This window comes from Parus major, chromosome 1 (genome assembly GCF_001522545.3).
Source record: "Parus major isolate Abel chromosome 1, Parus_major1.1, whole genome shotgun sequence".
NCBI lineage: Eukaryota > Metazoa > Chordata > Aves > Passeriformes > Paridae > Parus > Parus major.
Genome location: NC_031768.1, coordinates 27,528,392 through 27,542,842, shown reverse-complemented (window position 1 = coordinate 27,542,842; position 14,451 = coordinate 27,528,392). Strand labels below are relative to the sequence as shown.

Below are 14,451 nucleotides of genomic sequence, written 5' to 3'. Positions count from 1 at the left end.
ACAGAACACTACTGGTAAAACAAATGTTTTCTTTCTATTTCCTTAGGTGTTTTATTATTAAAAGCAACAGCATAAAAAAATAATCTGTACTTTGACCACATAATGATTTCTCTTAGCCTTTTGTTGGGGGCTTTAACTTTCAGAGTATCTCTGACATAATGAACTTTCTCCTCCTTCTTTTCTTACTTAAAACAGCTTAGAAGCACCCTTGACTTTCAAGTTAAAAAAAAAAATAAATCCAAGAATAAACAAATTTTCTTTTTCTCCACTTAAATGCAACTGTACTTGCTTAAATAGCACAAGCTGTATATGAATTACATGTAGTAGGAAAAAAAAATAAATTTATAAATGGTTTGAGTTGGAAGAGACCTTAAAGATCACCTATATCCCACCAGACCAGGCTGAACAAAGCCCCATCCAGCCTGGAACACTTTCAGTAAAGGGACTTCCACAGCTTCTCTTGGCAACCTGTTCCGGTGCCTCACCACCCTCACAGCAGAGATTCTGTTTCCTAGCTCTAATCTAAACCTACCTTCTTACAGTTTAAAGACATTTCCCCTTGTCCAATCACTGTATGAAAAAATAAAGTATCAACTATGAAGTTATCGCCTGCTTTCACAACTAGCTGAGAACACTGAAAGATAAGAGGAATGTGCCTCCTTTTGAAGACTTCCTTCCCATACTCAGATTTCATTTGTCAAAGAAAACCTTTGCTTTCTGACCTCCAATATACATATATATATATATATATATATATAAAAAAAAGCAGACTAGTAGGGCAAAAGCATACATAAGTGGCTTGAATTATCCTTGTGAAAGTCATCCCTTACTTTTCAACAGTGTATTGAGCAATGAAAAAATGAAAAGTAGGTAAGTCTTCAAAGCACAAGCATCTCCTCACATTAAAACATTACATTCGTTTTAAGATAAGCACGTGCTCTGGTAGCAACACATTAAAAATACCAGCAATATTGGCATGGTAAAATATTCAACCTACTTTCTTTCTGAATCCCTAATGAAGCATGCTTGTATAGAAGTAAAGTTTTTCTAGATTAACTGTTGTGTCTATTGTCTAGTGAGCAAGCTCAGATCCTGACTTCCATGTAACAGAGCTTGCATAAGCACACACTGGATCATCTGGAGGAAGCATTTCAAAGTCTACCCCATACTGCAGCCCTGCATTATCACTGCAACACCAGAAATACTGCAAAATAACTTAATTCACTGATTAAACTCACAATGTCAAATGACCAAAATAAGAAGAAATTATTTCAAGCTATACCTCACCCCAGAGAACAATTAACTATCAACATAAACATAAGATGAGCTCCTAAGGCAAACTTAATGACTGTTACTGCAAGTCCTGTCTTGACAGAGTAATGATATTTGACAGTATGCTCATACAGATGCCACAAAATATAACTAATTATATGTTGCCACACTCTCTTTGATCTACAGCTGTTTATCTCTAGTGCAGGGATGAATTACTGCCTAGAAGATGTCAAAACAGCCCAGAAAGCTAAAGAGAGACAGTTTTGGCAGATGTGTAATGTTGCTGAATATTTATTCTCACATAAAAAGGTGCAGAGAAGTAAAATTTTATGTAGCAGGTTCTCAGCTATTTGTTCTTGAATGATCAGGAATTGTACATCCAACCACTATCAACTGTAGTGCAGCATCAAGAAAGAGTTTGTCACACAAGGCACCTGCAATAACAACACAAATAGCATCTCAAAGACAACCTGACGCAGCAAGAGCTGGCAGAAGAAAGTTCCCAGCTTAGGCTTGATTCCATGCCCTACCTGCTAATGCAGCTGAAACTTTTAGGAGTCTGTCTGCAACATGAAGCTAGTTCTTCTGCATGATGAAATGTGACATGGAGTAACTACTCATTACTTTGGTCACTGTGACACTGTAAGCTTAAGCAATGAATCAAGTTGGAATCAATTTTTGAGCTGGGGAAATAATGCAAAATTGTATCATGGGGTAAATTTTAACTGGTTTGTTGAATGCCAATACACCTCTTACAGATGACTTCTGAACATGAATAAAATATATGACTACCTCAAGTTTTGCTTTAAGTATCCCCTTCCCACAGCATGCTGTCATAAAACCAAAGACAAGGGGTAGACTGGAAGACGGCAAAAGGAATGTTCTGTAAAGATGCTGATAGATGCTTGCAAGCAGCAGGTAATTCAAGCACAGTGGTGTAGAAAAATTAAGAAAGCAATTGCTGAAGTCACCTACAGCCAACTCAAAGCTAAACTATGACCTCAGTTTTATGGTGTTTCTTTCTACTTACTCCTTCACAATCCTGTCTAAATCAGTTTTTTGACAAGCTGTAGTAGAATTTTTGGAAAATGTCACTTCAAAAGCATTTTGGTCTGTTAGTAATTTACTGCCCAAAACATTTAGAGGATGCTGGACATTTCAGTATGGTGAAAAGTTTCTACTACAAACTTTTCATATTTGATTCATCAAGCTTACAGTGCTGAAATCAGAATAATTGTTTCTCATTCCACCTTCCCTCTAATAACTGTTAGGTCTGAAAAATACCTACTTTTCTTTGGGTTTTCCTCTCAGAATTTCAGCAGGCCAGCTAGCCAAAGCCATTGACCCAGCCTGGCTGACAACTTCGTATGTTGTAGCACAAAGTTACCTGTTATTTAAGATAACAGACAACTTAACTCTGTTCCAGACAGACCTGTGGAAAGCTATCCAAGCTACAGCTTTGTAAAGGATTAACTGTTTGGGTGCCTGGGACAGTATGTAATGAAAGACAGAAAAAAATACATCTAGTAATTGACCTCCACAACTCTTTCTTGCTACACAAGGTAAAGAAGTTGTATAAAATTTAATATGAAGCCTTGAGCTAGCTTTGCAATAAAGTCACAGTGCAATTATTTGAAAATAACTGTGTGAACAGTTGTGCAAAGTGCTAGTTTAAGAACCACAACAGAAGAACAGATGATAACAATAAAATTCTGCAAGTTTTGTGTGTAACTCACATGAGAGACTAGAACTTCGTTAATCTACTTTGTTAACTTTGTTAAACTACAGCAAGTAGTTTACCAAGCACATAGATTTACCAGGATCATAGACTACTGATAAAAAAACATTAAATCTGTTATGTTACAATTTTATTGAAAAAAAAGGTCAAAACAATAAAATTCATTTCAAAATACCACAGACACAGAAGTTGGCATAAACATTCAAACCAGGTATGCAAGGTATACCGTGGCAAATATAGAAGTCTGTGCTCAACAAAGTTTAAGTAACATATTGCAAGAGAAACAGCAATTAATGTTTGCAAATTCTGCTTTTCTCTATGTGTAAAGCTGAAGAAAAAAAAAAACCCTAAAATTTAGCATACATGGAATCTGTAGTAACTAAATTTAGACACAAACATTCAATCCTGTGTTTTTATTAATGCTAAACAAGAATGATCAATAAAACCACTTACCCTAGGGTGACTAGGACAAAATACTCCATAAAACTACCTTCCTTCATACCATCTTTATTTTCTAGCCCTAATACTGCATATGTTCTCCATGCTTCTTAAGTGAATGGTAAGGAAGAAATCTACCACCTTTCCTATGACAGGAAATGACCTTCATCCTTCAATTTCTGCCTTCAACATATGTCACGGTCCCAGAAAGGACTGAACGGGTCACCAAGTCCACTAAGCGCCTGCATCCATCACTGTATTTGCTAATCAGAAAGCACTGAGCAGAAAAGCTTTGATCAGAAGCATACAAATAAGTTTCTACAGCTTGAATGCATGGATTTTTCTTGTAACAAAAGCAGCTGTGCCTAATTCCTTATAGGAAGTCAGGCCAGAGAAGCTGACACAATGAAGCGAGACATTTCTATTGCCCTGAACTAAAAAGGACTACAAACACAAGTTCATTTACCTGACACGTTGTCTGTAATATCAGGCAAACTGGAATAACTCAAAGATTTGCCCACATTGCTCATACTGGAGCAGTTTTGGAGAGTCTCATACCAGAGACCAAAATCAAGGCACCACTGCACTTGGCTCTGGACAAACAAAATAAAGTAGCATTTGCTACCCCCTGCCTTGCCATGCAATTATGACCATACAATTTAAACCCAGCTGAACATATTAAGCACATATGAATGAAGACAAGGAAGGGAAAAACCTGGGACAGAAGTATGGATGCAAAAAAAAAAAAAAAAAAAAGCAAAGCCACTTATTAAAGACACTCTTTGTGTTTGTATTTGTATGTGCTTTGAATCACCTGTGAGAGGACTTGAAGACTGAACAATCCAGGGATACTGTCAAACACTGCTTATTAAAATGCTACCATGCTGACATCTGAAAGGCTGTTATTCACAAGAAGGCTATAGACAATTCTTTTGACCAATTTTGTGAGACTGTTGGTCTTAGCCTTAAAAATTAACTTAGACCTACAAGCTAGCAAAGTCCTTAAATATAAAAGGATGTTTTAATCCCAGTCAAGCAAATGATTTATTAAAATCTATAAATACTGTTACTTTACATACCTATGTGCATGTAACAAGCAACTAAAACACCTCCTGCAAACTCTGAAAGCCAATATCCTTGTCACTACGTGTATCACATGCTTACACCCTGTCTCTCAACTTGCAAAATGTTTTTTATTATATAATTTTAAAAGCTTTTCCAGTGAAAGTCAAAGGAGACAAAACTACCTTTGTGTTACAACAGGCGCTAAGACAACATTTAAGAAATGTTTCTCCAGAACCTGGACTGCTGGAATTAAGAATTAAAACGGAACAAACAAAGACCAAAGCCAAACAGCTTCAGTTAGCTGAAGATCAGTTAATCTCAGAACATAAGCCATAAAACAATTTATCATTACCTACCACTTACACTTCTCTCTCATTTCATATTATATTACTTAGGTAGTGCACATGCACTTGTTTTAAATAAGTTTGAGCATCAGAGGGGAAGTACTCTTCACTGCTCTGCCCAAAAAGCATTTGGGCAGCAGTTTTAGCTGCCACAGACTGCAATTTTAGAAGCATCATACTGTATTTTTCAAAACATGCTGTGCATCTGTGATTAGGGAAGTGAAACCAGTTCAACTGACTCAATTGTTTCCACCCTTGACTGTAAATTGGTGGCATTTTCAGTCCTGTTTTCATTTCAAATTTGTGAAAGGTGTGGTAAAAAAACAAAACAACAGCACCAAGCAACCAGAAAGAAATGCAAGGCTGAAGTATGTTCCTGTGAACTGTGAAACAGTTCAGCTGAGGACATCTTTCAGATACAGGAGATAGCTGGGTTTAAAGGAAATGTGCACATATCACTTCACAGAAGATTATTTTAAGGCTCCCAAAACTTGCTGAGGAAGCAGGAAGAAGAAATGCCAGTGGGAGAAGGATATGGGCTATGTATAACTGCCTCATGCTTTCTTCCAGATTCATTCAAATGCTGCGTGTACCTAAGGGTAGTTGAAAATTGGACCTCAAGACCGAAAACTGAGAGGCATTTTTTCCTGTTTAGGGGTCCAGTTTGTGGAATGATCATATGCCATCTTATGACATCACCTTGAAAGAGGCTTGGTTTTTTGTGTGTGTTTTTGGGGGTTTTGCTGGGTATATGGGCTGTGTATTTTTGCAGTTTGGTTTTTTTTTATTGTTTCCATGTATCTGTGTTTTTAGGTTAGGGCTCTTTTTTTGTTTGGTTGGTTTGATGTGGGTTTGTTTTGTTGGGTTTTTTTACACATATATTCAAGTATAACAATATTTCACAGTAGAAATACAGACTTTGGTGGCTTGAAGTGATATAAAAACAAACCCTTACTTTATTACAAACACAGGGTCAAGTCTAAAGCAAAGGTGAGTATAAACAAGACAGCAATAATGTTTATGTCATTATGTAAGCCAAGTATATTACTAATAATGTACATTTATTTAATATAGAATTTCCATTGGCATTTTCTAATGCAATTTCACCTATTACCCTAAAGTGTGGTACTATCACATTAACACCAGATGAAGCATTAATTCTTATTTGTTTTCCAGTTAACATCTGTATGTCTTTACAATATGGTTTGCAAGAACATGAACCACACTGCTCTCAAGTTAGCATCTTGGGGCATTTGTAAACTTAATGAATGTAAAGAATGAGGCAGAAAATAAGTAAAGGTGAATTTCTATTTTTTTCCCCCTGATAATACAAAAAAGAGTGTTAAGTGGTTATTTTCTTTCCAGACCAGCCTTCAGAAAAAAACAACCTGTCTTCCAGTACCGAAAAAGTTCCCATTTAATAGTGTATAAAAGTTATACATGAGGGTCAGGCTGAAATGAAAATATCTTTATTTTCATAACTATAATAGGAAAAAAAGAGTTAATATAGAACTATTTAAGACTCTTTTTTTTTACTATTTTTCACCTTTCAATATTCCTGAGCTACTTTCATTCCACTAAAGAATTCAAAACCCTTTTAAAACAAAGTGAAAACGTGCGCATTTCCAAATGCTAAAGCAAATAAAATCCTAGCAGAGGAGAAAGACATTCAGCACTAGAGATAACTACAGCTGTCACAGGGCTAAAAAAAATATAAAAAATTATGTTCAGTGATTTATTATTGTTTCTGGCCAACCTAGATCAAGATCCAAGAATGCTGAGTCCCACTTCGTGTCATGGATCAAAGGTAATGACGCAGCCAAGGCAGATTGTGCGTAGGCATCACTGTGAAGCTGAAAGCTACACATCTTGAGACTGAATTCACTTTTCCATATCCAGAGCAAAAGCACTGTTCTTTCTAGACCAAAAATGAGGTCTCTCTCAGAAATAAAGCACTGATTATCCTCTCTGGAACTGAACTGTCAAACAACCTTATATAATCTCATTTAAACAGGACAGCAAATACAGACAAATTCTTTAGACACAAACCTACTTTTTATTATGACATTATTTAGTCATTCCACCTTCTATTTACAAGTAAAAAGGAGAAACCAGGACTAAGAAAAGAAATATCTGTTACAAAAACTAACCCACCTACTGTCTCACTGGACTATAAACTCTGCAATGAAACAAAATTTTACCATGTTCTTAAGTGTATGAAAGTTAATTTTATTTTAAAACTTTGCCATGCCAGCCTCAATTTATACAGTCGGAAGATGAAAAGACATTCAATAAACTACCCACTGAATAACATGTAATAATTAGCTGTCAGCATTAAATAGGGAATTGGTGTCTTAATTACACAGGCCATAGGAAAGGTAGCTAAGGATCTCAGAATTCCCATTCATTAATGCCTAGTTAGCTGGGCAACAATATTAGCAACGATGATAACTCTCTGAGAAAGTCTCAAGTGTAATCAGTCAGAAAGAAGGTAATGCATGGAAAAGATTAGAAAAGCTGACAAGTTGATCTGGCTGAGGTATGAGCTATCAGCACCTGGAGTCAGTTAATAAGATCCTTGTTTCATTATCCCATCAGTGGAAGCTGAAGTTGGAAGTAAAATAACAGGCAGTAACTGAGCCAGTGCATTGTTAGAACAGAGCAGGAGCACGTGTTTTTGCAGGACTGTTTCAATAGTGTTGCCAGGAATTCATCACAAGCAATAATACAAGAGATGCAATTACTAGATGTATTTCCTGTGAAATTCCATCCACTAGAATTCAGTAGGAATTTAAAAAAACAAAATAAGCTGCTCAGTAGTTTTTTTTCCTTAAAATGACCAAGCACATTGCTACAGAGTTTTAAAAGGATGGAGCACACCCACCAGAACTGCAGTGCAATTTGAGCAATGCTTTCACTGACTCATTATATGGCTAGATAGTCCCATAAAAGTTGATAAATGCATGTCTCTCTCAAATACAATCATGTTAATGGTGCCTTAAAATCTGACTACTTAGTAGTTTGAGGTTTATGACAGTTCAGATGTTGAGCTACTACTTTAAAGCTGAACATACTTTTGTTTGTTTGCTTCTTTCTTTAAGATTAGTGTATTTTTTTTGTTTGTTTTTCTGTTGAAAACTAGGGAAATCCAGTGCTGCTGTTCTCCTACTCTTCATGTTGTACAATGCCTGTACCTAAAGCAGGAGCAATGTTTTCTACAGAAGACACTGAAAGCGACTAAGCAAAGTTAATTTCCTCTCAACTGACCATACACATTTGCAGGATGTATGTCTAGTCTAACTGCAGCTCTCAATTAAACTTCAGTTCATGAAATATCGGTACCACAGACTCTGCATGCCTGCGCAGGCACATAGGAAAGTGGGACAGTGGATGGGACAGGCAGATTGACCCACTGCCATCTTAACTTCTCACAATATCTGACATATCAGGATGCTTTTAAGGTCTCTTTCCTCCTGTCCACTCTGAAAAGAAGATGATTTAAAAGACAAAAGTGCTCTGAACCTTTTACTCCAAACTGGTCACAGAAAACAGTCTAATAATAAACAAAGCATACAGATATTAGATAGATCAATATAGAACTCAGCGTTTATATTTAATTTCTTTACAGACACACACACACAGAACAGAAAGGCACAAAGAAGTGCAAATACCAAAGCAGAGACTACCTACCTTCAATGTACAGGGGCTCAACGACATCATGATTTATCAGTTCGAAGTTCTCATGACCAATCCAGTGCTCCACATTTCTTTTCCTGCCCGTAAAGAAGTTGTCCACAACTGTAACCTCATGGCCATCCATCATTAGTTTGTCAGTAAGATGAGAACCCACAAACCCTGCTCCTCCAGTTATCTGCGTTAGGACAGTTGGTATAAATTTTTTTTTCTTTTTAGAGAGACACTAGACAAAGTCTACAAACATAAAGACAGAACAGTAGGTTTCAGATCTTTGCTTACTCCAGGGGAAACAACTCCATTTCAATGTATGTTTTTTTTTTCCAAGATTTACAGCTTAAAATTTCGAGAGACATACTTGACATGTCTCATCACTGTCAGACTAGAAGGTCAGCTACCTATTCATATCAGCAAAATCTCTTTTTCAGATTACATTATTTTCCTTTTTTTCCTTCAAATTGGATTGTGCTTTTTTTTTGTGACAGCAGTGTCTAAAAAGATGCAGAAAGGTAATAGGAGAAAGTTCTGCAAATCCCATTTCTCAGGAAATAAAAAAAAAGTATAACAGAATGCCAGGTTATTTTCATGTCAAATTTATCAGACATGTCAGATGCAGCTTCTGTCTGGTTTACATGGAAGACATACTGGGTGTTCCAAGTAAATACTGTAAGTGTGCACCCACAAAGGAGAAAGGGAATTCTCTGAAGACCTTTCATTTGAAGTATCTGCTAAAACCAAAATAATTCTTTCTGTATTTTAATGCATCCATAGCTTACATTGTTCTGGCCTGAGGAGGTCAGCCAGTTGGATTAGATGAACTTTGCAGGTCCCTTACAACTGAAAAAACTCTACTCTATACCATTAGCTCTGACATGCAGCATTTGCCTGTCTTCAAACTCTGATGTTCTGCTGCAAAGAAGCAAGCAGAAATAAAATATTTAAAACCCTGTAGTCCTGTTTCATTGAAGAAGAAGAAACAAGAAATTTTCCCCTTTTTGCACCACAGACTTTAACAGTAAACAAGCAAACAAAAATGACTAATTCAGTACTGAAGCAGTCAGCACAATAAGCAGAACTGCAAGTTCTGTGACACATCCAGACCTATTTACAGAAGCAATTATTTTCTCTGGATTTCATGAACCAATACACAACAGATCACAACACTCAAAAAGCAGACTTGTAAAAGACCTGTGTATCAGCTATATATCTGCACGGTCAAATTTGTATTTTGAAAGTGATTCAGCTGTTGATGTCCATTCCTCAGCTGTAGTGACAACTAAATAAACAATGAAAGGACAAGGTGGAATCAAGCAGGAATCTAATGAACAGATGGTGTACTGCAATGACAAAGTGCTGTGTGGCAAAGGATGAGATGCCCGAAGCTCTTTTACTTTGGGTTAGTCATAGGCTAAACATTTACCCTGTCCACTACCCCTGCCCTCCAATGTATTAAAAAACAGAATTAGCAGATTTATTTTTTTTTTAACTAGAAAAAATAGGGGTTTTTTTAAATGAAAAAAAAAGTGAAGGAAAACCTCCAAAGACTGAAAAGGGAAGGAACCATACAAAAACTACATCTGTTTTAATTTGTAAAAACTTGAATGTCCACTTCTTGTATTCTCATCCTTTTTCTTATTAAAAATTCAGGGGAACCAGTGTGTCAAAACAACTGTAAGTAGCAGTTAATAAAAGAATCATTTAGTTGCTCTATTTAGTATTCTTCTGAGTTTGTCAGGGCTTCTGAACCTGAAGCAGAAACAGGATTTAAGTGAAATCCCCTCTGGAATAAAAGAAAGAATCTCAAGGCTCACGTTATACTGCAACAGAGAGGAGGGAAGGGCAGGTTTCTGGCAGAATGCTGAAAATGAGGAGAGAATAGCAGTAACTGAGGGAGAGCAGCCCTTTCCCATGTGTCACCACTTATCAGAGGGAAAAAAGCAAACTCATGCATGGCAAACCTAATGCCATGAGTTTATCCCGGCTCGCAAGCAAGCTGCAGCCTTGTTGAATGTTCCAAGAGTTTTGGTTTTTCTGTGGTGACCAGGACAAGACCTTTCTAATAGCAGACCTGAACCTACTCCTTCAACAGAGGCCCAAGGAAATCTCCTGTTGCTATTTTTATTTCCAAGATTCTAGAGAAGGTAAGTTCAATGCTTGCAATATATGCCTTTGGTGCAGTAAAATGAAGTGTCTTTTTCTTCCCATATCTCTTATGAAAAAAGCCATTACAAAGCCAACAGACAAAACAGACAAGTTAAAAAACAAAGGAAAAAAGCACAAAGACACAAAGAAGAAAAAAAGCATCAAAAAAAGGTAAAAAAAGCACAAACCAATTCTGTCGGGAAAGGAGTTTCCAATTATCTTAAACCTACAAGTAGTTTTTAAGATGAATCTAAGTTGGCTGTATTAATGTATCATTTCCATGGGTATTAGACAAAGAACTTAAGAAATTATTGAAAAAGGAGTTGAATTTCCCCTGGAAAAGTAAAAAAAAAAATATGCAAATTATGCTTTTTATCATTACTTGAGGCAACATTAAAAAAAAAAGAAAAGATGATTTATCATTGAAGTTCTTTGTACAACCTTCCTGTAATTACTCATAAAAGCATCACTTCTAAATATGACTTCCTGTAAATCACAGTGACATATTAATCTACATAATCATAAGTTGTACATGAATCATATCCATATCAGAACTGAAGCACCAGCACTTGGGTCTTAAAAAGGAATTCTTTATTAAGACAACATTAATGAAAATCTTTAATTACTTAGTAGTGCATGTATGCTTGGTAACTTCAGCATCTACTAAAAGGCACAAATATTACAGATAATTATCTTCACTAGAGGCACTTACAAGTTTGTCTATTACATATTTCTGCTGTCTACAATCAGATTCAAAACATCTTATGCCCCATAAGGAAATTATATTAATTTTGTTTTCTGCTTTTATCAATTTACTTTCAATTCAGAATAAACCCACACAATAGACTGAACCAATGACAACACAATCTTCCACAACAACAATTCCCTCTCTTGCATATGAAAGCCTGTGGCCTAGTCACTTCAGAGAACTCAGGAAATAGATAAATCATGCACAAGGTGAAGATCTCTTTTCAATGAAAGTGACAGAATATCTGGTCTCAGCTGAGATACCACCACTACTAAAAATCATCTCCAAAAAGATGCTGTTTAGCAAAAAGTATCTGCTAGAACTGTTGTCTCATCAGGAGAGTGCTGTGGGGATCTCCAGGCTGGAGCTGGAGACTGCAGTCAGAATAAAAAAAAAAGTTAAATCAAATTAAGAATGCATTCTAGAAAAAGATACTGTATTAACAAAATGCAAAGCAAAAATACATGATCTAGTAAAATTCACATGGATGGCCAATTCTTGAGAATTTTGAAGCGTCATGCAATATTTTTTTGGGAACTTCAGCTACTCAAAAGAACATGAATTTTTTCCCCTAGGATTATTACAGCAACACCATAACATGGGGAGGAGGCCTATGAATGCCCATCTGAGTTGGCACAAAACAAGTCAGAACAACCTGAGACTTCTTTTGGCCAGCTTTCTCTGTAGTAATTTAACCTCTACAAAATACATAGGGAACCAAAAAGCTATTCACCTCCATCTCAGCTGAAAACACTCCTATTCCAACTATTTCCATTTCTGTTGAAGCAACAGATTTCAGAAAAATATCCAGAATTTTTCAGTGGCAAAGTCTGGAAGTGAACATTAAGAGCTCCACAGCCTGTTAACAGCTTTCAATGACACTTTGTTGGAAGTACATTCTCACACAGAAAACATGACATTAAGGTTACTTCATACCCTTGCAAACACATGAAGTACACAATTTAGGAATTTTCAAAATTAAACCTTTATTTTCTCTCAGTTTATTTTCTATATTCAACAGGGGCACAGGGAGCCTACAGGTCTCCCTCCTTCAGACTGTCGTAAAAATGACAGAACACCATTGCAGAACTAAACTAATTTGGTAACACTTTTTGGAATTTTGCAATAGAAATGAAGATTATTGCCTAACAATGTAGTAAAATAATTTTATCTGCATCTTTTCAGTTTTTTTCTTCAAGATTTTGAAGTCAAACAAAAGCACCAGCCAAGTTAGGTACGTTAGCAGGGTTTTGTTGTAGACTTTACTTTCTACTACAGAAGAAGTAGTTCATACTCGTATTTTACACATCTCAAGTAGCTATACTTTGTCTGCCTTCAAAACACAGGGACAATTTTTTTTGTGAGGGCCTCACCCCTCACAAAAAAAAAAACAAGGAAAAATCTAGGTCACAGATAACATCAAAAAGTGTTTGTAGGCTCATTTCCAGCACAATTCACTAAGTTTAAGAATGCCCTGGACAACTACTTGTCCTGACTTAACCTGCCAACCTCTTCCACCCTCAACTGCTTATGCTGCTTCAAAGTAACAGAAACAACAGAGAAGATACAGAGAGATGAACACTGTCTGCAGAGCAACTTCTTTCCTAGCTTTATGACTAGATTTTGCCCAATTTGGTGTCACAAGGTTCCCGTCAAGATGTGCTTAGAAAGTTTCCTAGTCTCTGCAAGTTTAAGCCATCTGGGAGCACACACAAAGACTCCTTGGTAATGTGATCCTGAGAAGTTACAGGGAAGAGCAGTTTAGTTGTCAAGTCAAACTTCAAAAACAGAGACCAAGTGTACTGCTCATATGCTGAGTTTGAGAACATCAACACAAATAAGTGAGGCAGCGCCCTAAAACCTGTGCAACACATATGACATCCAAGGAATTCCCTTCATGCCTTCTCATGTCTTTAATCCTACAAAATAGATTACATTACACAGAATTTTTTGGTATTATCCCAAAACAACTTCCGAGTAAACAAACTTACCAGGATTCTTTTACGATCCTTTTCTGATAAAAATTTCACTGGTGGGTATTTCTGGGTGAAACTACAGAACATTTCAAAACAAAGAAGAAAATCTAAGTAAGTTTCAGCCTGGTTTCTTTCACATACATCTTTGATATGTGAGAAACTACTGTGAAAACCTTCCATTCTGAAAGTTCTGCTAAGACTATATTTAGTCCTTTAGTCTAAAAAACAATCTGGGTCAATTGTCAATACAAGACAATGCCTATGCATGATGAAGTATCAAAATTCATCTGCAAAGAGTGCTTTCAAAATTTCTGCCTGATTTTAAATAATAAATCATTTGACTTTTATCTTTTGAGAGCAGAACTACTGCCAGGCATGACATTACAAGAGAATAAAACAGTAAAACATAAGCAGTGACTGGACACCTTCTTTTTAAAGTTTTAAAAGGCAAACTACCCTCTTAAAAGTTCCTGAAAACAAAACAAATTTTGTTGACTTACCGCATTGACTTCAAACACTTCTTGAAATTTCAATGTGAAACTTACAACAAAAAGTCTTAATTCTTCTTAAAGTTTTACAAAAACCAAGATAAACTATATATACAAATATATATACAAATATAAACATATAAACAAATATAAAACTATTTACAGTCAGAATGTTGAAAACACACATTAAGATATTTCAACAATTACTACCACAGAACTTATTCAGTATGACAACTAATCTTAATTTTCTTAGACATACTAGATTGCCATTTATTTGATGGTCTTCAAGCTAGTAATTTAATTTTTGTGCCTTCTTTACAAGAACTTAATCACACCTAAAACATCATAAAGTAAAATTATGTGACATATGAATCTTAAGTGCTCTCTCAAGCTCTTGATGTTTCAAACCTTAGAAGAACTTCTCGCCCATATTTGTTGCATAGAGCAACAAAGTCCTCTGTTAGAAGGTGTGAATTTTATTTATTTATTCATTCCAGTAATTAGCCCCATATTCTTGGCAATTTAATAGTTCATGTTTTCCTTAACT

General features: G+C 36.0%; 1 protein-coding gene across 2 annotated transcripts in view; it reads right to left on the bottom strand.

Moving 5' to 3' along the window:
* The window catches only part of UXS1 (UDP-glucuronate decarboxylase 1), a 55,550-nt gene that overhangs the window by 22,116 nt on the left and 18,983 nt on the right, over nt 1–14,451 (bottom strand). Inside the window, exons 5-6 of one of the 2 annotated variants that reach the window (XM_015640151.3) lie at nt 13,432–13,492; nt 8,548–8,728 (exon numbers count right to left, since the gene is read on the bottom strand). In XM_015640151.3, the coding sequence (XP_015495637.1) occupies nt 8,548–8,728; nt 13,432–13,492 (242 nt within the window). The remainder of the gene's footprint in view (nt 1–8,547; nt 8,729–13,431; nt 13,493–14,451) is intronic. The other variant, XM_015640159.3, reaches the window with a different exon arrangement.